The sequence below is a fragment of the Micropterus dolomieu genome, linkage group LG14 (assembly GCF_021292245.1).
Source record: "Micropterus dolomieu isolate WLL.071019.BEF.003 ecotype Adirondacks linkage group LG14, ASM2129224v1, whole genome shotgun sequence".
NCBI lineage: Eukaryota > Metazoa > Chordata > Actinopteri > Centrarchiformes > Centrarchidae > Micropterus > Micropterus dolomieu.
The window spans coordinates 16,185,465-16,209,962 of record NC_060163.1 but is presented as its reverse complement, the minus strand read 5'-3'; the positions used below and the strand labels follow the sequence as shown (position 1 = coordinate 16,209,962).

The 24,498-nt window shown below is 41.6% G+C and overlaps 3 protein-coding genes across 5 annotated transcripts; 1 reads left to right on the top strand and 2 right to left on the bottom strand.

Moving 5' to 3' along the window:
• The first annotated feature begins 1,142 nt into the window (after positions 1-1,142).
• Positions 1,143-4,400, top strand: LOC123983206 (C1q-related factor-like). Its single transcript, XM_046069368.1, has 2 exons — positions 1,143-1,808; positions 4,221-4,400. The coding sequence occupies exons 1-2, from the start codon at positions 1,161-1,163 to the stop codon at positions 4,398-4,400; spliced, it is 828 nt and encodes a 275-aa protein (XP_045925324.1). The 5' UTR covers positions 1,143-1,160.
• Positions 4,401-14,314: 9,914 nt separating this feature from the next.
• On the bottom strand, positions 14,315-18,176 carry dcakd (dephospho-CoA kinase domain containing). Its single transcript, XM_046068881.1, has 5 exons — positions 17,814-18,176; positions 17,063-17,174; positions 16,270-16,473; positions 15,764-15,851; positions 14,315-15,511 (listed from the first exon to the last, which is right to left on the bottom strand). The coding sequence occupies exons 2-5, from the start codon at positions 17,172-17,174 to the stop codon at positions 15,226-15,228; spliced, it is 690 nt and encodes a 229-aa protein (XP_045924837.1). The 5' UTR covers positions 17,814-18,176; the 3' UTR covers positions 14,315-15,225.
• Positions 18,177-18,267: 91 nt separating this feature from the next.
• On the bottom strand, positions 18,268-24,485 carry pus3 (pseudouridylate synthase 3). Of its 3 annotated transcripts, XR_006828084.1 has the most exons (8): positions 24,301-24,485; positions 21,840-22,239; positions 21,417-21,694; positions 21,155-21,329; positions 20,845-20,954; positions 20,380-20,509; positions 19,193-19,365; positions 18,547-18,684 (listed from the first exon to the last, which is right to left on the bottom strand). XR_006828084.1 is itself a non-coding variant. In XM_046068877.1 (7 exons), exons 1-7 carry the CDS (start codon positions 24,333-24,335, stop codon positions 18,413-18,415), a joined length of 1,443 nt encoding a protein of 480 aa, XP_045924833.1. In that variant the 5' UTR covers positions 24,336-24,485; the 3' UTR covers positions 18,268-18,412. The 3 variants fall into 3 exon arrangements, 2 of the variants coding, with proteins under 2 accessions (XP_045924833.1, XP_045924834.1); XM_046068877.1 differs by lacking the exon at positions 20,380-20,509 and having other exon boundaries at positions 18,268-18,684; XM_046068878.1 differs by lacking the exons at positions 20,380-20,509; positions 24,301-24,485 and adding an exon at positions 22,582-23,534 and having other exon boundaries at positions 18,268-18,684.
• Between the last annotated feature and the right edge of the window lie 13 nt (positions 24,486-24,498).

Sequence of the window (24,498 nt, the reverse complement as noted above, 5' to 3'; positions counted from 1 at the left end):
TCAGTGGCATAGAACTTGGTTACAAGCAAATTTCATTGCCCCCATTGCTACTAATGTCTGTCCTTCTGTTCTAGTGATGTTGCCACCAAGTCCCCAGGTCACAGCAGTTACTTAAGTGATTAAAATCCTCCCATAGCCAATGGGAATTGTAAGACCAATGCTGTAATAGAGCAGAATTTGACTCACAAATTCTGAACTTCCCCTTTAAAATTTTGCCGATTTTGTGAAGGTCGCTGCTTGACTGACCACAGATGCCTGGAATCAGTCCAGTATACAAGATCTCCTGCTGCATGCACACACACACACACACACACACACATAGGCAGATACGGAAAAATATACACATTCTGACCTTGATAAAAGCTCAGTCTCACATTGAACTCATTTGGGCTAAATTTATATCTAAACCTGCCTGCTGACTATTAGATGTCTGAAGGGAGTTCGACTGGTACTCAAAATAAAATATTGTCTTATGTTAATGCACAAAATCAATGCCAACTGTTTAACATTATTGAAATATTTACAGAGAATGGGGTATACAAATGTCAATGTAAGTACATAAATGCTGTCTCCTAAAATTTAGATCCTTCTCATCTATGCAACCTTCCCTCAAATCTCTTTCTCCATCTCTATCTTCATCATCCAATGAACATGAATTGATTGATTATGAGCTCATTCACTATGCCCACTATATCCCACTCCTACTTTATGTCTTATCTGGCTTAACACATCTGCCAGTAGAAAAGTGCCCTCCTCAGCCCTGACTCAGATGGTTAGTGAGTGTATGTTGCTCACTCTCTCCTCCCCTTGCTTCTTTTCTTTTTTTTTCTCAAGCAAGTCTTACTCTCTCCCTCCTCCTCTCCTCTTACTCTCTCTCCTCACTCTCTCAATCTCTCTCCTTTTGATCACTTCGGTCCCTTGCTCCACTCCCTCTGCCTTACTCCTACATTGCTCTGTCACTCACTCACACATATACTCATACCAGCTCTCACTGGGCACCATCTCAACCATCGGAGATCCTCATCGTTTCTGCGTTTTGCCAGGTTGACGCACTCCCCACAGTCACCATTACCACCCCGGAGAGTTCCACGGTGGCTGCGCAGCCCCTTCCTCGGCTGAGCATCGGGCGGAAGACCCTGGTGGCAGCTGCTGTGGGGGTCATGCTGGTCCTGGTTCTGGTGGTCCTCATCCCTGTGCTGGTCAGCTCGGTTGGCACAAGTGGCTCAGATGACGGCACAAGCCACTATGAGATGCTGGGTACCTGCCGCATGGTTTGTGACCCCTTCTCAAGCACGGGCACGACGGGCACAGGTGTGCACACAGGAACAGATACATCAACTACAGGTCTACAGGTGGACAACGAGGGGGATCTGAGTGATCATAGCATCGGCCCACCGCTGCCTACTTACAGTGCTCATGGCCCACAAGGCAAACCAGGACGTCCGGGCAAGCCTGGACCCCCAGGACCACCTGGAGAGCCAGGCCCACCAGGACCTAAAGGACCACCAGGAGATGGTGTGGACGTTGTACGTACAGGGATTCTGGGTTTAGGGGGTAAAGGGGCAGTTAGCACAACCACCTACAACACCACACCTCGGGTGGCATTTTATGCAGGACTACGAAACCCCCAAGAAGGTTACGATATTCTACGATTTGATGACGTGGTGACTAATATTGGTGGTAACTACGAGGGCGCAACAGGCAAGTTCACCTGTAAGATTCCAGGCACCTACTTTTTCATCTACAATGTGCTGATGAGGGGAGGAGATGGCACGAGCATGTGGGCTGACCTGATCAAGAGTGGTCAGGTGGGTAACACTTTTAACTCCAACACACTCTCAAAACACTGCCTAATGTTTAATGATTTACTACTGAATTTAGCAAATGGAAAAAGCAGTTTTTCAAAGTACAAATAGTAGAGAATTACCCATTTACAGACATTATGAATCATACACTGGGATGAACCCATATCAGAATGCTCAGGGAACAGTGTGCTGGCAGTCTAAATTGAGTAGTCATGCATTCATGTGGATAGTGATTTCAGGTCTGTCTTGGTCTGGTGTTATAGTCCAATATAATGACAATGCACAGTGGCACACTGCCACATTGTGTATCTGTGCATATTACACATCCAATGATGTACACGTTGAAGTTGAGTGGAAGGAGTGCAGTGTTATCTCAACTCCGCACACATCAAAACACAGCCTGGGGTAGTGGCTAGTTCAAAGCTGGTGCCCTTTGAAATACAACAAACTTCATGGAGCCATGATGTGCTGGTATGCGTTATCAAACTGCCTGTCAGACCCAGGCGTTTCAATATTGAATCATGATATTTACTATATTCATGGATAATTTTGTTATGTCCCCAGGTAATCACACAGCATGTAAATCTGAACCTCGACATTTTCCTACAATCATCTCAACCACAGCAATAAGCTGTACAGAAATTGGACAAAAAATGCATACAGCTGCACATTATAATGCAATCCAGTACAATGGCCATGCAGTAAATGCCATATTAATAGTGATACATTTTTGACTTACAAATAATTACCACCACACTAAACACATTTGCTGTCATATTGGACGGCATCATATTATATGGTGGTCCAAAATTTAAACAAAATACCATACACCACATTCTAATAACATATCTTAGACACAGTCTCCACAAAATTAGACATGTTAACTTTAACAAATCTGGTAGCATTTGATACTGTAGGTACTCATGTCACTCTCCACCCCTATGTATTGTTACTGTAAGCTTGTAATTTGGTGTGTTACCAGCAGGGATGTGCAAAGACATTTTTAAGGGGCAGTGGCTAAATCATCCTGATGTTGGTAGACAAAACACAAAACAAACCATACTTCACTTCTTACCACAATTATTAGTAAAAGAAAATAAAAAGAGACACAACACATATACTTACTGGAGACACAGTGTGTAAGACAGCAAGATATTTTAATTATATTGATTCACCTGTTGCTCAATATTGCTTTGTAAAGACTTCCTTAAGCTGCCTCCCTCAACTCTTAACCTCACTGCTTTTCTTTAGAGGTCAATGCCACTGAAAATATTGTGCAACACCACATATGTAGTGTCATATATAGAGGTACATTTACCTTAGTTTACCACAGTCAGAAATGTGTCTATTAGAGTCTCACACTGTCTTAAGAGCTCCAAGATGTATAATGAAACATGATGAAACAAACCATAAATCAATAGCTTCCTTAGGACATCACTGATTCTTTTGTCCTAATACACATGACCAAGGTTCATTCAAATCTTCAGTCAGTGATTTTTTTGTCAGTGGTGGACATCATGCCAGTAGAGCTGAGGGTGGCCACTGGGAGGGAAAGGAGATCTGGCTGTTGCCCTAATGTCTCAGAAATCCATCATCATGGCCCAGCCTCTCCTCCCAGACCCTGCAGCTTCTTTACATACACTTTTGTACTCCAATTGCACTAATTAGAACCTGTCGTCACAATCTGGTCAAAGCAGGGATTACACTTTCTTTTGGGTTGGTCTGGTGAAGTTGCAGCAGAACAGCCAACTTGGCAACCTAGCAGATCATTGTACATTAGCTAAAGCTTAGAGGGGATATGTCCTTCAGTGGTTAGCTGTACATGCCAAGCAACTTCTAAAACCCTCAGTAATTACCCTGCGTTGACACGATGACACTTAAATTAGTGAAAACACGCCGTTTTCGGTGCTCCACCAAGAAAAAGGTGAATGTACTGTAAGAGTGGAACACGAGGCAAAGGGATGCAGTGCCATCCTTCCTCAGAGGCAGACTGACTCAAGCCTGACCCTTTCAGTTGAGTCATGAGAGAAAAACAAGATATTCACTACAGGGGAGACACTTTACACAAACTCAAATGCAGTGCACACTTGAAATACTCCTTTCTTAAAATAAGATATTTTTGGTCAGTTCATACATTGCAAATGCGTGTCATCAAGCAGCAACTCATTTAATGTTTGTATGCATCAAATTTACATTTGTTTCAATATCTTCATCGGCTTCAGCAATGTCATCTTAATATTGTCCTTTGGGCCTCACTAATAACAATACATATCATTTGTGATTTGCTATTATCTGTTAGGTAAGTTATGCATTATAACAATTCTTCATTGTAAATCTTTTCCTCACCATTCTTCCATTTACAATGTCTTCACTTCCTCTCCCTTTGTCTCTGTGTGTGTGTGTGGCATATTCCAGGTCAGGGCCAGCGCCATTGCTCAAGACCAGGACCAGAGTTATGACTACGCCAGCAACAGTGTCATCCTTCATTTGGATGCAGGCGATGAGGTTTTCATAAAATTGGATGGGGGCAAGGCTCACGGGGGCAACAGCAACAAATACAGCACCTTCTCAGGGTTCATCCTCTATGCCGATTGAAGACTGGACAGGCCATGGGCTTAGAGGTGAAAGGTCACAGCCAGAGGACATTCACTTCCTGACTTTCACTTGGCTCTCGCAGTAAGGTTAATGTTGCCCATAGCCACTGATCCACAGTCAGATTGTTTTTACAGATGTTTAAGGTTGGCATTGATACAGCGATTAAGACAGTGGATCTGTGGTTACTGGTAACTATCTACCACCTCATCCATACGTTCCATTGTATACAGGGGTGCCTATGCTGCTATTCTGATCGACGTGAGCAAGTAACAGTGACAGTCACTGCCATGTGTCATGCTGAGGTGCAGTGACAAATCTGACAGTGCAGAAGCCTTGCCATCATTTTTGAGCTGTCATTTCAAATTCAAGTCTGGCAATCCAACAGTTGTGGTGACTGCAGTGTTTGTAAATGTGCTGTTCAGATGATGTTTTTTCATGCTGTTTGTATGATAAGATGTTGTGACTGGGAATACATATTTTGTCCCAAGAAATACTAATTTGCCAAATATTGGACCCCAAAAGGAGATTTTGCTTGTATTGATTGGCAGGCAGTGTCACAAAATGTATTCTGTCTCGTGATGATTTTGAAAATCATGTCATATCAACCCATTATATTTGGCATATTGTTTGTGTATAGACTGTACATTTGATATTGATGTCTGAACACTCTCAGAGTAGTGTACACACACCATAGTGTTTGTCTATTACAGAATATAGCTGTTGATGGATAGTTGTAAAATTATATCATGTAATTGTTAATGTGCTCACTTATTTAATTCATGCATGAAACACCTTTTAAAATGTTCTGTGTTTCCATAAATGAAAAACAGTGATTTGAAACAAAGTTTAAATCTCGGTGTGGGCCTCAGGAGCATCTATTGCTGTTGCTTTAACTTTTAATGTCCATGATTTTTCATTAAAAATATTTTTTTGCATTTCCTCACACATTATGTGGTTAATGTCACCCACCTCATCTATTTCTTGATCAGCTGTTCTGATCTCTCATTTTCCAGTGAAAACCAGCCTTTAGTCCTTCAAATGTTACACACAAGACAGCCACGCCAGCTCAGCGAGAGGCAATCAACGCAGAGATGATCACTGAGGGAAAGGGAGAGGAAGTCACAGCTGTGTTAAATGCCAAATGAAGCGGGAGTTGATTGTGTTTCACAATCAAAGGAGAGATGTGTTTTTTCTTCTAATGGGTGTGGAGACGCTGAGATATAGAGGGAGAAAGTTAGGGGACGGGTGTTAGAACATATCATGACAAAGCTTAGATCAGTGTCGGAAAGTAATCCAGGGCAAATTAGGCTCTGCTGTGACGAGGACACAAGTGTCAGAGACAAGAAAATAGCTTCCAGGCCTAAACTGTAAAAACCAATATATTTTTCTGTTTTCTTAAGAGCTCACTTTGATATTGTGAAATTCTTTAGACATAATTCAGCTTTGACATGGGCCACATGAGGTCCACAACTGTCCCTTACATAGTTTGACACCAAGTTATAAGTTCAACACCAAAAGTTTTGAGGGTGTCAAAAAATGTAGATAAGGAAACCAAGTCAAAATGCACATTTATCATTCACTGGAGCAAGTAAAACTGAATGTCAGCCCAATGTAACCTCTCAAAATGCCACTCAAAGCTCAATTAAATTCAGCAATTTGTTGTGAACTGTAAATTAGTGTAATAGTATACAGTTGATTAAAATGATGGAAAGAGACAAAATTGCCACACTGTGCAGTGGTTAAAACATCCTGTTCACTCTGTGCAGAGAATGCCAGGAAGCCCTCTGGTCTAACCTGAAGCTTGTCTTAAGACAGAAAAATTCCTCCAGCCATAATTAAGAATGAGGGTCCATGCCTAAACAGAGGTTACCCGAGCCACAGGGCGGCTGAGCACTAGCACAGGCTGTTTTCTCCTTGCAGGGTGTATGAGCACATCGTCAAATTAGAGACTTCATGTCACAATGTCAAAGACAAACGCCCCCCGGTCTGTGAGAAACAGCTTTCACTGCTGAAACCTCTGGAACTGAACAATGCCTGAGAGTCTGCAACATCTGTACTTTTCCTGAAGTCCTCGGGGAGAAACACAAATGCACCAAAACCATTCTTACATAAAAATGCTTAGGAGACCTTGAAGATTAAGCCAGATTAACTGTCTAAAGTATTTGCTGTTTCAATATGTATGAATAAAGAGAGTGAAATGAAAATGCACCTGGACTCATATGTAGGCAGATTAGTTTGTTCATGCTTTCTTTCCCAGAATTACTAAAGTAAAGTAACACAAATTATTGCATCATATGCATAGATAAAAAGGAACCCCCTACTTAGCCATCTTTTCAGCTGTTTATCAAGGTCAGAATCAGACTGGACACAGAGTTAAGCCCATCAGTAGAAACCTAGAGAAATTCTCTCGGCAGGCACCACCTTTGCCTCATCTTGCAAAACTGGGTGATCCGTACTCAATCTATTGTGCTTGTGTAAGCGACACAAACCCCTCCTCAGGCATGTTTGGTTTTGATGGTGACATTGGCTGAACAAAATACCCACCAGGACACTCTGTAGTGTCCGGTGTTTTAACTTGTGATGAAACAGTTTCTGGACCGTACACGACGCTTGGACCTTTGACTCAAGTCCTCCCTGACTCTAAGCAGGTCCGGGGGTTTGAGGATAAGTATTTCTCCGAGAAGTGCTGTAAGCTGCTTTTTGTTGACGTAAGCTTCGTCTCTTGGACTCGGCTGTGGGGATATTTTGAGATTTTCTACCGTACCTCTTTTCATCGTGTATAAGTAGAGGGATCTGAAAGATTATGTTGACTTGTTTTAATTGAGGTAATCTCCAGCGTATGCAAACGTAACTGAAGGAAATTTTGATTTATTCATTCCCGCCCACTCCCTATCAGCACACTGAGATGGCTTCAGCTTGACATTTGCAGGGGCCAATTGGTGAGGCGTGAGGCTTATCAGGCCACTGCAGAGTGCGCGTGAGTGTTTGTGGGTCAGCGTACGGGTCAGCGTGCGTGTGTGTCCCTGCATGTGTCTTTAGTCCAAACGAGACAGGAGAATGCAAGGCTTGGAGGGAGCACCTCCTCTGAAATGTCTGAAGTGACGTTAATGAGCCCTTGGTATTGTTATCTTGAGCATTCCCCACTTAACTCACCAGGGTTGATCCAAATTAGAGATAGATGCTTTTATTGTCAAGCTAAATTGCCCCTTCATGCTCACGTACATTTCCTCCCACCAAATGTACAGCAACCTTCCCACACTTACACGCACAAATGGTTTTACTTGTGAGTGTAGACTTAAGAAGATGTTTGCTTAGATTTAAACACAAAGACTACAAAAATCTTCACTTGGCTGCACACATAGTCAGACTTGTCATAATAAAGTTATATTAACTACACGGACATGGCGAGCACACACTGGAGAACCCAAAAGAACATGACTTGGAGACTACAGCTATAGCATCTCTGAGGGTCATTTACAATATTCACCATCTTAGTTTAGGTTGAGTTTGTAATTAACACAAATTTAAATTATGACAGGGGAACATGCATGTGTGTCAGCTGATCACAAAAGTCACATTTTCACTCAAAACCAAAAATGTCAACCTGCTAGTGGTGCTTCCAAAGGAAAGTCGGGAGAGTCAGGCTTCATCCTCTGTTTGTACAAAGTTTCATGGCAATCCATCATGTAGTTGTTGAGATATTTCAGCCTGGACCAAAGTGGTGGACTGACCAACAAACATGACATTACCATTCCTAGAGCCATGCTGTTAGCATGCCATAAAACCAGTGTCTCCTCAATACTGTGGCTATAACTACTGACATGTAACAGAATCTTTCTGCCATCCTCTTCAGACCTGTTATCTCAAGGCTCACCTCAAGCCTGTATATATCACCTTGAATATTAAAAATAAAGAGTAAGTGTTATGTTTACTCTAGCTGAACTAATCCTTCAGGCTACAATCTGAAATACAGCATACTTCCAGCACCTCTCTGACATTTTAATGACTACAGTATCAAAAGTTTGCAAAGATGTCTGAGTCATTATTTTGCGTGTGGACTCGCATGGTCTACAGTGGCATGTTAATGCATCATTGTATAAGGTAGGTTAACAGAAGCGATATTCCAACAACGTTACGTCACGTCTTGTCATGAATTCAGTAAAAGATACAAGAAAGAAACAGGAAGTGATTGATCTCCGTGAGACCTGAAATCTGGCATGTATTGTGAAAAGGACAATGGTCTCATCAGCTGAACTGCTGCTTTCTCATCAGTTTTCTCAGCTTTGTGGCAGAATGGTCAGCAAAGCCAGAGGGGAGACATGCATTCGTGATAAGCCCTTCCCGTGCAGGGCTTGAAGTGTAAGTTATACTGCTAATGCTTATGAGCTGATTTGAGATGATTCACCAGATAGTTACATAACATGAAAACGACTGACTATTTCTGTAAATATTAGGTAACCACAAGGTACAGTAGTGGGTAACAAAACTGAAGTTTGGGGAGAATGCTGTTAACAACACTGATATTCTGTGAAACCTATTAAGTAATGAATGTATTTCACCGTAATGATATGCTACCAGAACTGCAGGTGTACAGCAAACATTTCCCAAAACTCACATGGTGGAGTTCTTGACATACGTATAAAATAGACAGGTTATGAATGACAACAGGGGGTATAGCAATGTATACAGCTAATAATGTTGCAATAATAATGCAAAAGAGAACAGGTTAAATTAACCCACTGCATAGGCAGTTTAGCCTACCAGCTTATATTCTTTGGACTGACTACAGTGTAGGTGTTGTTCCTTGATTGTAGTGCAGCAAATCATTTTCCCCTTTGCTCATGGCAGTTATAAGATAAAGTTGCCGCAATAGAAAAGTCCATCTGAAAAAAAATGGTATAGAGATATACAATACAGAAGTTGTTAAAGAGAACCCTGTCCAGCTTTTATGTAGGGTTACCATATAGCCACAATAAATAATAAAGAACACAAAATTCATATAATGTGCAGGTTGTATTATAAAGTGTTCCTTAACTGCTAACCAATGTTCCAGTGTTGCTTACACACTTCTGCCAGTGGTCTCAAATTATTCTGTTGATCTACAGGTGGCACTAACACGGATATGTAGCAATGCTCCAACAAAAACAGGTAACATGAAGACTGCAAGATAGTGAATGTGGATATAAACAATGCTGGATTTTATGAGGAAGGAAATGCATTCATTCCATTTGTTCAAAGACACACACAATGCGTTTTGGTGAGTGACACTGAACGTAAACATAACTTCTGTTTGTTCCACAGGGCACCTTTAATTTGTGGTCAAGATCTACTGTAATTTTGTGAACAGATGTAACTTGTGTGGTACGCAGGATGAATGTCCTCCCTTATGTGTATTCATCCTGCCTACCACACAACTAGGGCAGACATACATGCACAAAATTATCATCTTGCATTATATTAGAGAATGTATGCATGGGTGCAGTACCTCTTGTCCTAGCCCTCCTTTGTAGAACATGACAACATGCATCCCCCACTTTCATTCCCCATGCATGTTCTGGGGACTGTCCAGTGTGTCACTGACTCAATACCAACGTCCTTGTTCCCCCATGGCCCTGACTGAGCCGGGGCTAACACGTAGGGACAGGTTGAGTCATGTGGCCGGGGACGCTCCGCTGGCGTGTTGCCTGTCTCTGCCCCTCATTGCAGTCTCATGAATGCAGCCTGACAATGAGCTACGGAGGCGCTGCGAGTGTCCCTTCCTCAGCATGACACCAGATGCCAGAGTTCAAGAACACTACAGATGTTACAGTTGCTCAAGCCAGTTTATTCTACCTGTTAGTGTGACCTGCTGTGCTAAGGGTCAGTGGCCATACCAATGGGTTTTTCATCCTTGCTGTCTTTGTCAATTTTTATTTTATCAAAATGATCAAAAACTATGTCAACACAACATTTCAACATTTAGTCTTAAAGAAATGGTCCTCATCTGCTAAAAACTAACCAAGTCTAATTGTAAAAATGTTTAATAGATTCAAAAGATAAATCCACCCTCTTGCACAACTAGAGCTCAGCAACCTTGGATGCCCAAAACACTCCAGGAGCATTTCAAGAGTTTTGCATTTTAAAAGTAATTACACTTTTTTTTGTACCCATCTGTCTTTAATCTGCGTCATTGATTGTTGCTTCGCTTAAATATTTCCCAGAAAGACCTTTCTCAGCTCTGTCTGTTATTTGAATCCACATGAAGACAGCTACAATAATTGTGACTGTGGTGTCAAAACAAGCTTTCAAGTCAAGAAAAAGTGCCAGCCAACCTTGGCAGTTATTAAAAAAAAGCTGTTACACTTAACAAATGAAAAAACCATAAATGTGGGAGGTGTGGATCCTTTATCTTCTGGCACAATGAGGTCAATAGTATCTATACTTACCTCCTCTGCGTGGAATGTTTTACATTAAATAAACACTTAGTATTGATGTTTTAGATAATTACAAAATGATGTGCAATCAAACATTGCAGCTACACAGGAAATGTCTTGACAGACGTTTGTGTCATCTACTGTTCTTCTGGTCACTTATCTGCGACAGTAAGAAAAGCACACCTACTTTGCCAATACCTGTTTTTAGCCATGCTAGCTACATGGCTTTAGAGGTGGCAATATTCGTCAGTTGGTCTAATACTTTGGAAAATATCAACTACTACTACTACTGTAACAACTATTTATTGGATTGCCATTAAATATGGTACATTATCCATTGTGACCTAACAATGAATCATACTGATTTTGGTGATCCCCTGACTTTTCTCTCTGAATTTTTCCTCAAGCGCCCTCATCAGGTCAAAATTTTAAAAACTAACGACATTCAGCCTCAGCTGCATGTTTGATGTTAATAATCAAATGTTGTGAATATATTAAACATTATACCTGCTAATAATCTGCGTGTTGGCATTGTAATTATGAGCATTACGCCAAGCTAGCTTTGGCATTTAGCTGAAAGCACTGCTGTGTGGAAGTGCAGCCTCGCTAGCATGTTGCGAAATTGTCTTTGGGTGTCTTTTTCCTTTAAAGCATTCCAACCTACAGACTGGTGTCTACATTGCCCTACTCAATCACTTGCACTAACTAAATCAAACAACAAAACAAAGGCTACTGGAACTGGTCCTAATTACCACTCCATTAATAATCATGCACTTTGTCAAAAGGAGCAGACAAGATTTCATAAGGGCCCCATATAGCAACAGAAGTTCTTATACTGAATTAATCAAACATGTTCAAAGGCTGTATTATCTGTAAATGACAATAATTAACATGGATGCATGTACAGTATGTGTGTAGCGTCTTTATAGATGTGCTATAGGAGGAGGAGCAGCTCAACATCAATGTCTTTACTGTATGTCTTGAGGATAAATGCATCTTAATTTGGATATCTGTTTATTCTTCCTTTTATTTCTACCAAATTTCACACTTTCAGTATGCTGCGGGCAAGGCTACTTTGTAATTGCTAGTGTGTAGAAGCATAGCATAGCGCATAACAGGGTAGGGGACAGCTAGGGTTGTATCAACTCACATTTCTGTCTAAATGTTATTCTCTTTTTAGTTGTGTTAATCAGAATAAAACAACTTCTAAATTCAATTTTAAACAGAGCTTAAATGCTAACATTATATAGCACAATAGGCCCTTTTCACAACAAACATATTAGCATTGTACGAAACACAGGTGTCACTAATAACAGTAATGGTGATGGCTCCATCTCAGTAAGCCATGACAGTTAGCCAACATGCTCAATGTCCACATGCACTAGTCTAGCCTATCACCCTCTGTGGTGGCATGTACTTTCACTGGGTGGTAAAAAAAAAAGAGCCCCTTGTGTAACCAATCAAGACTAAAAACAACACTGACTAATGCAATACTTATTGAAAGTTTAGAAAATATTTAGAAAATATATATATATAAAGCAAAGCTTTATATATATATTTTTTGCCTTTGCCCAAGCTGTTCTACCTCCCCTGATGGAGGTAGGCGGGGGAAATGATGAAAAACCACTCAGACAGGAGATTCCAAAATGTCGACACACTGTGGTGCCGTAGGCCAACTCTCTGAACATGATCATGAGATTATAGATGTCTTTACCCCCCGCCATCAGAAAATGATTTGCTCTGCTTCCGGAAAGGACCCACAACACACAAGAAAGAGGCGGGTTGTGCCTGAATCCAGATACTTTTACAAAGTGTGACAAGGCAACTTAAGACTTTCACCTTTTAGCTTGAAACCTTCAGAATTAAAACCAATTTATATTCAGACTGAGACTTTGCCACCCTTCTCTGCCTGGGGCATTCACACTTGCTGGTACAGATATAGTCCTCCTTCCATGCTCTGCATCTGGCCTCTGCCTGTGTGTGAGAAAGAGACTGAGAAAAGCACACTTGGAAATCTCTGCTGAACAGCTGGCTGCCCAGTAAAGCATGTTACCCCCTGGATCATGATGGAACCAGGTTTAAAAAAAAGCAACCTAAAAATAGTCCGTGTTCTTTTTCATGCCCTGTACGACGACCAACCCTGGAGTGATCATGTTACAGTGTGACTGTGTGTATGAGGCGGACAATTGTATGTGCTGTTTACATGTGTGTAAAAGATTGCATTGTGTTTGTAGTTGTAATTTTGTGTATTACATATGTATCCAAATGTGTAGTGATGCAGCCTTGGTTCACTGACCCCCGCCCACCACAGCCCGAGTCACTTTGCATTAATTCTGCAGTGGCTTGATAAAAACACAGAGCAGACCAGGAAGGGGCTTCAGACAGAGCCAAGTGAGCCACATAGGCAAGTGGGACCTCAGTGCCAGGATGATGTCACCACGCCTGCCTGTGGGCCTGAATTCTCATGCCTAAGCTCAAACGTTGACAAGAGCAAGGACATCACAACTGACCATTAATACAAGTTCATTATTTTCTTCTCCTGGAGTCCTGTCACTATCACATTTTCCTGTAGGATCTAATTACATCAATGTCTTTTGCAAAGATTATCTGGTTGGAAGTTGAGGCATTTAATATTGTCAATATGATTTATATTCATTACTATAGGCGCTAGAGCAGCTGTGATTAGTCGATCATCTGAAAATCAAGCAACAACTTTGCAAATTTTTCAGTAAAAATGTCAAACATTTGCTGGTTCCAACTTCTTATATGTGAGGATTTCATATTTTTGTAAATGATTACAAAAAGAAAATATTTGGGTTTTGGACCATTGGTCGGACAAAACAAGACATCTGAAGACATCACCTTGGGCAGACAGACAGTCTACGCTATTTTCTTGACAAAACAATCGATTAATCAATAAAATAATCAGGAGTGGTCGGTTGCAGCCCTAATAGTGGCATTCTATTGGTACAGATATGCAGATCACTCACTAAGTCTGAGAAAATAACCCTGTTGTCATCAGGGTTGTCCTGGATTGGGCTTGAGACGTCACATTTTCAACAGAAAGCCTGCATCAAAATCTGGAGGTGTGGGGTTTGAATGATATGGGCATTTATCAGGCAGGGGAGGTCTAACAAACAATATACTACTGAGTTGCATTATGGGAAATGTAGGATCCAGTGTTTTTGGAGTTTGACCCACACTAGTGACTAAAAGTAAGGACATCTCAGCCGCTGTTGCTTTAATTTTGACCATTATCAAAAGTTTTTACCAAAGTTATCTAAAAATCCATACCAGACATGTTTTTAAAACATAAAACTACTCTGCCTTAAATAATAATTTGAGTCTGAAAAATTCTGATTACTTCAAGAACAATTCTTAAAATAACATCTACCTTTAAAAAAGTTTAACTACTAGACATCTACTTTGAGTGGAGGGACACTTTAAATGTTCAGGATGAATCAGCACTAAAACTAAAAATAACAAAAAATCTGACAGTTGTTACTTTAAAACGGTAATGTCGGATCGTTTATATTTCAGTTAAGCAGCTAATGTTACAAATGTTGTTTTAGTTACAAGTGAGTGTACACAGAAAAGTAGAATTCACATACTTCTTATTTACAGAGGACAGCTTCGAGTGTAAGAAAATACAGTGATAAAGTCTGTTAATTCATGAAAATTCACACTGTTCCCATTACAAATGGATTGTCAAATACATTCTGTCTTATATCTTCATAATTTAGGTCATTAGCATACAATAACATTCTGTTAGCATAACATCATTCAGATACAGCATTTTAATATTTCTTTGACGAGTATTCCCTCCAATTTAAAACATATTCGTGACTGGGGGTAGCACAGGCATTTTGTACTAAATATTTAAGGGGCAGTTTGTGCCAAATACTTGACAAGTAACCACAGTGACTCTACAATCATCCAAAATGTCTAATTTGGAAACTTCATAAGTTGTGACAAATTAAAATTTTGTCAAGTCAAATCAAGTTTTGCCCTTTTGACTGATGTTAGTTATGAATTGACTGCTGCATCAAAGTAAAAGGTTTAACCAGTAGGCCCCAAACTGTGATCGCTGTTAAGAGCGTTGTACAGCAGCTGAGCCTCTAAGGTATCACCTTCATGTTTTTAGTGTCTCCGAGTAAAACCAACTGAAATTGCACATAGAAACCCTTCACACCAAATCATCTTTGTCAGTGCATGTTGTGTCAATAATGTAAGTCTGTATTAACTGCCAACAGAGCACGTCATACCTCTGAGCTGTGGCGGTGGATGCTGTGAAACTAATCTCACAGTAAATTGCATTAGTACCCCCCACATGCCTTCGTCTGCTTCTATTCACACCCTCATCTTTGACCACATCCTGGATCAAACCCCTTCTTCCCCTCATCTGTGCTCCGTTAGGATAGAAGTATCTTTGCAGCATACAGCAGAATCCCACCCAGACCAGTAGTGGCTGCAATTGCAATGACCCTCACTAAGAGGAAGTCCATGGAGTCCTCCAGCTTTGTGTGCAACCGCAGGACCTGCCGGTGGGTGTCCTCCCGGCTGCCTGAGTTCTCAATAACATGATTAGCCAAGCCGCGCTTTTCATTGAGTGGCATCTGTGCAGCCACGCGCTGCTCGGCCTCCTCCTGGGTCAGGCCGTCCCTCTGCATCAGGCGCGATAGCTGAGTGGCAGGGTCACTGAAAAGGAACAGACAAAAGAGGTTATTTATGGTGCAGCCAGGATGTCTTGTTAAAAAATCCAGAGGCGGAGGAGGAGGTGAGTCATGCTAATAAGGCACGAAAAGACAGCTGAAGGAAACCAAGGTAACCAATAAGTCTCAAAACTGGGCTTAATGGCCTGTTTCTGTCAAAAGCAAACCTTTGAAAAAAATTTTATGATTTAAAATAGGACACTTATAAACAAAGAGTTTATAAGAACGGTGGTCTTACCAGTATACTACTACTGTGTGGTTTAGAAACTGAGTGAGACGCCTCGTTTCAAAGAGAAGGGGCACATCCAGCACCACATAGCGGTACCCTAGGGAGAAAGAAGAGGACGGTAAGTATTGTGAAACACAATTAAATGAGTGTGAACACATTTACACTATAACATGACAATACAGGTAACACAATTAAGTGAAACTACTTTTTAACAATATATGCATTTTTTTAAGGCAGCAAGTGGAAGTCACAGCTGTTGCAAAATGTTTACAGCAAAGGCAACTATTCACTACTTTCATCTGAGATATATTCACCTCCTACCTGAGGAAATGTTGGGAATATTCTAAAATATCTCACTTTCTGACTTGCAGAGAGCTTTGTCAGAAACAGCCTAAAACCCTTATGGCCATCGCTGCTCTGCAAAACAGCCATGGCTCATTTTCAGTAAACCCCCACCCCCAACCCCCTTTTCCCTGTTAACTGACAACTGAGCCAAACTCAGTCCCTCCCTTCACCTCTGAGAAAGTAGAACAGGATCTCTTTGAGCATTGCTTTGTGGATCTCTGGGTGGGTGATGGAGTTCAGCAGCTTCCTCTTTTCCTCGTTGGCGAAGATGAGCTGACCCAGCTTCTGCCGGTCGATCTCTCCGTTCTCGAGTAGGATCTCTGGTCCGAAGTGGTAGACGATGCGGGAATAGGCGGGAGTGTGCGGTTCCACCACTTTTCTCAAGAAAAGGCAGTAGGCATTTGGTATTTGACATCATATCATAATTAACATATCTTTAATTGTTGATTTGTGTACAATTACTCGATATTGTAGCACATAGAACGATAGAAAGAATTAGTATGAATAAGAGGCAAAAAAAAATATGTCTAGGTATACACAGGTGGGTAGAAGGTGGATTAGAAAATATTTAAATAATTTTTTTGAGAGACTCATTAACCACCTGAGTGTAATTAAATCGTTAGCTTAATGCTTAATATTTTCATGTAGCTGTGCACTTTTCACCTTTTTCTGTGACCTTTTCATCTTCCCCACATCATCCCTGCAGTCAGCCGTCATCATTCATGCACTCTCTCCAAGCGTTTGTCTTAATGAACCTCCTACGGGCTCAACCTCTTAGTGTCCATTCCAGTATAATCATAAACGTTATTATACCAAGTATATTTTGGTCAGTGATGTAAGACACACAGTTTATTTGAGGGACTGTGTCCTGGAGAAGATTCCAGCTGGATGACAGTTTTTTGACCGAATTCGTATAAACTCTGTACATCTGAATAGTTTGCAGATAGACATATCTTCACCTACCTTTCCTGGCCACAACATCAGCGTCAATAATGGGGCACCCAAGCTCCCGCAGCATCGAAGACACTGTGCTTTTCCCTGAGGAAATACCTCCCGTCAGCCCCACCAGGAACATCTTAAAGAACACAGAGAGATGTACCCAAGCAATGTCCGTAAAGTAATAACACTGTTACTGCCACTCATGGAAACTAAACAGAAATTACTGAAAGTTGATGGTGGCACAAAATAAAACTTGAAGATTGGCTGCAGCAATGCAAAACAAATATGAATCTTAGAATATATAAACAGCCAAACCATACATTATACAGTATAATTGTGTATTTATCTAAACACAACGGTGTAAAAAGGGAATTATTAAAGTCTTAAACGCTGTGGACACATAAAAGTGCTACATGTTTCCAAAAAGCGTTTTCCAGTATGCAGTTACTGGACATGCCCTCGCTGTCGTTTCTTGCTGGTTGAAATGTATTTTAAAGTCTTCCCCAGGCTGTCATGACATTTAACAACACGCCCCCTGCTGTGGAGGTGCCGAGCTGAACTGTTACCTCTCGGATAACCAGCCACCATGGGAGTCAAACTTTGTTTTGAGTGATCGGAATGACAGCTTTACTGAAGTTATTCTTGACTCCACGCAAAAATAACCCTGGCGAGGCTAAACAGCCCCTTAACGCTGGAAACAACTCAACACTGGGGATTATGGCCGGCTGGTCCCAAACATTTGTTACTTTAAAACACAAAGTACATCTGTTTTTACCTCGCAAACGTGTGATACTCTTTAAATCGGCTGAATGTACAGTGGAAGTCCGTGCAGAGCCACAGTGGTGGGGCTGGTCCAGTAAACAACCAGGGATGCTAACAAGCTAACGTTAGCACACGTCTTGATCAGGTCAGAGCGACAACACACATGACATCACACGAAGCCGCGGCCATTTCCACTCCGTCCCGTCAAATACGCAGCCAGACGAAATGGTTGTTGACAGTCCTACTGCCGGATACTGCGGTCTGTAAATCTGACTTGTTGTACTCAACTCACTGCTAACGACCTAGCTTCTTAGCTTGTAAAGCGCCACCTCAAAAATATTCCGACATTTCTCACCACTTGACGCAGGTTCCGCTTAGCTAATTTAAAGTTCCCGTCCGAGTTGAGTTGCTTCAGCTGTTAACATTTTATACAGTCTATGGTTGTACACCAAACTCTGCCACAGCAATTTTCTCAAAAACGCTTTTATTTCAAAGCAAAACAAATGTCTGCATGAATGACCATGTAAATACACTTTTTATGACATAAAAATGTAAACCTATTGTTTTTTATTTTCTGAAATACAACATTTTCCATGCTCCTGTGAGAAAATATTAATCTTCTGCTTTTTTATCTGTACTTTGTTTTGATGATGGCATGTCAGAAGAAAAGGGGACACTGGGGGAATCATGGATGTGTTTGGACCTTTTCCCTCTGTGAACCATTTCACCTCCATTCTCCCCTTCCTCCCGCTCCAGTCTGCCTCTTTTGACAAAATGGTTTATTCGTGACTCCAGGCTCTCGCAGCATGGACGCTCCAGCAGGGGCCGGTAGTTTCTCTGCCGGCTGCCCTCTACTAACCAGCAGTGGTCAGAAGACACTCCACCTGTGGATGGAGAAATAAAACTAACAATTTATACCCATTTAAAATGTTTATGTGTATAATACATTACTCCTTTGCAAAATATTGAAAGGATACATAAGGATGTGAGCCTATAAGTACCACATAGCAAGAGTCTCCTCAAAATTGTTAAGTTTTGTCAGGTGGAAGTACCTCCAGTTACACAAAGCTAACAGAGCTTCATGATCATCAAGTCCAGTCAGAGCTCTGAGAACTGCCAAGCAGTTTGTGTGTGTTGAAACTGAAAGATATGTTACTGAAAGATTATTTAAACAGAATGGTTACAGTATATGTGGTCTGATGTGAATGTGTGTATATTGTCCTGAGCTGTCGTTAGATTCCCAGCCTGAATTATTACTTATCGCAGTCTGGCCCTGCAGAAGTCCATTAAAAAATCCCTGTTATTACAATCAGGTTTAATATGAAATTTAACAGGCTGAAGTTGAAAATGGTGAAGTTTGTCAGGGTCCGTTCATCTCACTGAACATCTCACCTATGGCTTCCAAACCCTGGATCATCCCATGGAGGACGTGGGTCTTGACTGCACTCTGGGTCCAGTGTTGTTGTAGTGCAGACAGCACATGGCTCACCTCTTCATTCTCCTGTTTCCAGCTCAACCCTTTGAAGTGGCAGTCGTACAGCACCAGCGGGTAGTCTACTGCCATGCTAGAGACAAGAAAGAAAATGTTCAAGTAAAGACTCATACAGTAGTTCAACTGTATTGTTGTTGCTATTATTGATTCAGTTTGCGCAGGAGATTTTTTTTTATTTATACACTGCTCAAAAAAAAAAAAAGGCAACACTTAGACTAACATCTTGTCAGATTAAACTTCTGGGATATCAATCTGTCCAGTTAGGAAGCATAAGTGATCATGTTGAATGTCACCTTTTTTGGGTGCAAATGAAAGGGACAACAGGTTCACTGGAGAGGCAGCAGCAAGACAACACCCCCAAAAAGGGAATGGTTTTACAGGTTGTGGCCACAGGTAATTGCTCTCTCCTTATCCTTACTGACTGTTCTCTAGTTTTGCATTTTGCTAGTGTCCTTGTCATTATTGGTAGCATGAGGCTGTACCTGTAGCCCATTCAGGTTGCACAGGTAGTTCAGCTCCTCCAGGATGGCGCATTTATATGTGCTGTCACAAGAAGGTTTGCTTTGTCTCCCAGCACAGTCTCATAAACATGGAGGAGATACCAGGAGACAGGCTGTTACACAAAGAGAGCTGGATAGGGCCGTAGAAGGGCATCAACCCAGCAGCAGGACTGGTTTCTGCTTCTTTGTGTGAGGAGGAACAAGAAAAGCACTGCCAGAGCCCTACAAAAGAACCTCCAGCAGGCTACTGGTGTGCATGTTTCTGACCAAACTGTCAGAAACAGACTCCAGCACTGTGAAACTTTATTGGCATTTTCACCAGAATTGGCAGGTCCGCCATTGGCACCCTGTTCTCTTCACAGACGAGAGCAGGTTCACACTGAGCACATGTGACAGATGTGAAAGAGTCTGGAGATGCTGCGGCTGCCTGCAGCATCACCCAGCATAACCGGTTTGGCAGTGGCTCAGTGATGGTCTGGGGAGGCGCATCCTTGGAGGGTCGCACAGACCTTCATGTGCTAGCCAACGATACCCTGACTGCGGTTAGGTAGTGGGACGAAATCCTCAGAGCCATTGTCAGAACTTACACTGGTGCTACGGGCCCTGGGTTCCTTCTGGTGAAGGACAATGCTCAGCCTCATGTGGCCAGAGTGTGTAGGCAGTTCCTGGATGACGAAAGGTTTCGATGCCACTGACAGGCTCTCACGTTCCCCAGACCTGAATCCAAATGAGAACCTCTGGAACATTATGTATTGTACATGTGATGACCTCCAGTGGGCTACTGGCGAGGCCAAGACATTGTCATGCCCAGAAATTGGCGATTATGGTTTCAATTGACCTTTGTTACGTCATTTTGTTCTCAACCAATTATACAATAAACATTAAAGACTTTGAACTTTGAGAGATCTGATTTGTGATTTAAGTGTTCCCTTAATGTTTTTGACCAGTGTACTTGTGCATGATTTGAAAACGTTAGATTTTAAAAATTCCAATGTCAGATTTTTTAAATCCCCTCCCCCCCTACACAACCTCTTCAACAGCAGTTGATTTACCTGTATTGGGGCTTCCTGGGGTTACTATGAACATCCAGGAGCTGATTAATTATCTCTGGGGCTTCCAGTTTCTGCCCTATCAGTAGAAGCAGTGCCATCATGCATCGCACCTGCAGCACAACACAACAGGACATACACTGCCGTAAGACACTGCAAATGTCACTAACCAAAGTAATCAAATTTTGAAAGAGTTTAGCTCCACAAGAGATTGTATCTAAATTGCAAAAATTAATACAATGGCTTTAAATTAACATAAGTTACTGCTGAGCAGAACTGTAAAAATTGTGGGGGAGTTAGTGTGTCTTGATACCTGGTGGTAAAGGAAGGCCAGTCCTTTAATCTCAAATATGAAGAGGTCATATTGGTCTGTGTGCTGAGGCTGCACAGGCTTCACTGATGCGGACAAGATGGTCCTCTCAAACTGTAGGACTCCGTTGCCCACATCCATTTTGCACAGGTTGCGAAAGTCATGAGTGCCCTCATATCTGTTAGATGTCAAAGAGGTCGTCAAATCAGAGCTGTGACTTCAAAGCGGGGGACATCAGCATTTACCACTTTGTGTCTTCACCCACCTTTTCGCAGCATCTGCCATCAACGCCACATCCAAGGATCCTCGGGGGAAGTAGTACCGGTATGTGCGGGACTGACAGTCAAAGCGTGCACTGAAGCCCTCTGCTACTGGTGCCCAGTCCAAGATCCTAATGTCCTGGGGCAAGACTCTGTTCAGCATCTTTACATATGGAAGCTCAGAGCCAGTAGCTTTATTCTTGGTACTAACATCAACATGTTCAGGGAGTATGACGCCCGGTCCTTCACAAAACTGAGTGGAGCGCAAATCAATGGTTATGACCTGTGTAGAAAAGACAAGTTTACTCAACAACTGCATGGACTCGTTTTGGAGCACCATCCTGCATTATAATATAGTTTCTCATTACTGATTTATATACTTAGAATCTCCCTATATAAACAATAAATTTGAGTCTCAGGGAACTCACTTGGGAAAAGGCACTGACTCCTTTATCAGTGCGACCACACCGGTGGTAGTTGGAGCTCTGTCGATCCTGAATCAACCGTGTCTTTAGCAAAGCTTCAAAGAGTCTGGCCTCCACTGTGTTGTCTGTGTTCTCCTGGACTGCAAACCCCTGGTAGGCCCATCCCAGGTATGCCAGCCGCAGGGCCACATGGCGCCGGGGATGGGCCGAGAAGTCAAAAGGACGGTCCTTGCCTGCTCTCTTAGCCTTTTTACTGCTGCTGGTGTTACCATCAGGTCTGCAGTCTGTGTTTTCATTACAAGACGGACTGCCAGCTTCACTCCTCTCCTTCAGCTGGGACTTGAGCTTCTCCAGCTCTTCCTCCAGCTCCTTTATTTGCTGGATTAAAGCCACTGACATGATCCTTGATTAATAAGGAAGCAGAAAGACCATGTATAAAGGATAACTTTAATATTTCTACAAATTAGTACCTGTCAGCCAATAAAGACACACTTAGCTACATGATTTATTATTATGTTTTAATCTACAGAGCTAAACAAAGTTAAGCAGTATAATTTGTACTTTAGCTTAATTCAAAGGTGGATGTTTCTACAATATTCAGTCACACAGCTAGCTGGAGTCTGAACACAAACTGTATACCTGCTAATCGCTACACAGTCATATATCGTGTGATATGTTACTTAGCAGAGCGACATTAAGACTGCTGGTGGTCGTAAATAGTATCGCAATAAAACTGTTCCTTTACCTTTGTTTCAGTCTCAGTGTTGCTGTTTAACTTGTGTTTCTCAGTCAGCTTTCTTAGTTGCTAGCGCACACGTTGCTTTCTGTGCTGCGAGTTTGCCAGAGTCGGACCACTTTTGAGAGCGGACGCATTTCCTTTAGAGTGTTTCTGGGAAATGTAGTTTATTGCTTAAATTTCCTTAAAAGGTGAGAGTCAGATGTGTGTTTGGGAAACATTTGTTAATGGACATGTAATTTTTTCTGATAAGCCTATTTTTTTCTTGTTATGTTAGATCATTCAGTCCTGCACAGTCCTTCAGTCCTGATATCTAACAAGGAAAAAATATGTTTGGCTGAACTCCTAGAAATGCACAGCATGATAGTTTGGACACAAGCCAAAGAAACTAGACCAAACAGCAGCATGCATGAGCACCATCCTTAGTAAACTGCCCAGTGTTGATATTCTGTCCCTTTTACTCCTTGATGTGTTTTTTAAAAAGAATTGTAGGTTGGTGGACTTCATTTTACATATTGTCGTTGCCATTTATTATTTGGAGTTACTGTGAGTTTGCCAATCTGAGTTACTCAGAACAGATTCAAAGATGGCAACAACCCTGCAGCCCTCAGCAATGACTGCAAACTAGAGACGCTCAGTCTGAACCGAAACTCCATCTCTGCTCCACAGGCCAGACCAAGACCTTCTGTCACAGTGGTCAACTTCCCTGCTTAATAAAAACTTTTAATCTGCCAAAGCTTCCAAGTGATGAAGAATTTTATCAGGTCCATGATGAACTGTACAAACTTATTCCAAATTAGCTTAAAAGAAAACCTTTTCACAAGTAGCTACTTAGATCACATGCAAAATCAGTTAAACATGCATATTGAACCACACTGCAAGGTTACCAGAATGTTCCACACATTTATTGAAAATTTTCATAGTGTGCATCAGTGTTGGGCAAGTTACTCAGAAATTGTAATATATTACTACTTACTTATTACTCCTTAAAAAAGTAATATTATTACTTTACTTATTACTTGGTGATAAAAGTAACTAGTTACGTTACTAGTTACTATATTACTTTCCAGTGTTTCCCACAGAATAACGTTGGACAGGTTTGTGCTGAGGAGAGAGAGAGAGAGAGAGAGAGAGAAAGAGGGAGCGAGCCAGGAGGTGCTGCACGAATATATGCTCCTCAATACAGCTCCTTAATCAAAAATGATTTAAAGTAAAAATTTGGAAAATCAATATGGCGGTCCACGTTGATAATTATCCAAATTATAGGCTGATTATGGGAAACACTGCTTTCCCTACCACCCCCAAACAAAGTAGTCTCCCCCGACTTTTAACTAACATCATACCCATAACAGCAGCAAGGAGTAGCCCATGGTTTTCACAAAGCATATAGCCAAGGCCTAACGTTTCTTAACGCCACCGGCTGAAATAAAAAATAAAGCAAGTAAATCCCGACTTTTAAACAGCGGTTTTACTGCACATGTAGCCTATTTATAAGAGCAGTATTCAGTTACGTTAACGTCACTCTCTCCCGACGAGTCCGAGCATCAGTGACAGCAGCTGCCGGAGTTTCTTTCAGTAAGTTTCACGTTGCTGCGCTGCTTCAGCAGATACTTCAAATGTAGAAATGTTCGCGGTTGAAAGCTTTTTGCTGGTCGCACAGAGTTTACACTAGATGACAATGTTCTTTGTATCTTAGACTGTGACACAATAATGACAGCAGCTACTTACCTGTGGAAAGAACGCCTCTCTCCCTCGTTCTCCATTTTTCATTTAGTGTTTGGCTCTTAGCGGACATGAACAACAAAGTCCTCAATCCCGCTGAGCTGTCGCACAGTCGTGGATTTACGTCAAGGATGGTGCGTTCAGTAACGAGTATCGCAGCGTTACTTGCCTTAGTAACTAGTAATAGAAAAGTAATTAGTTACA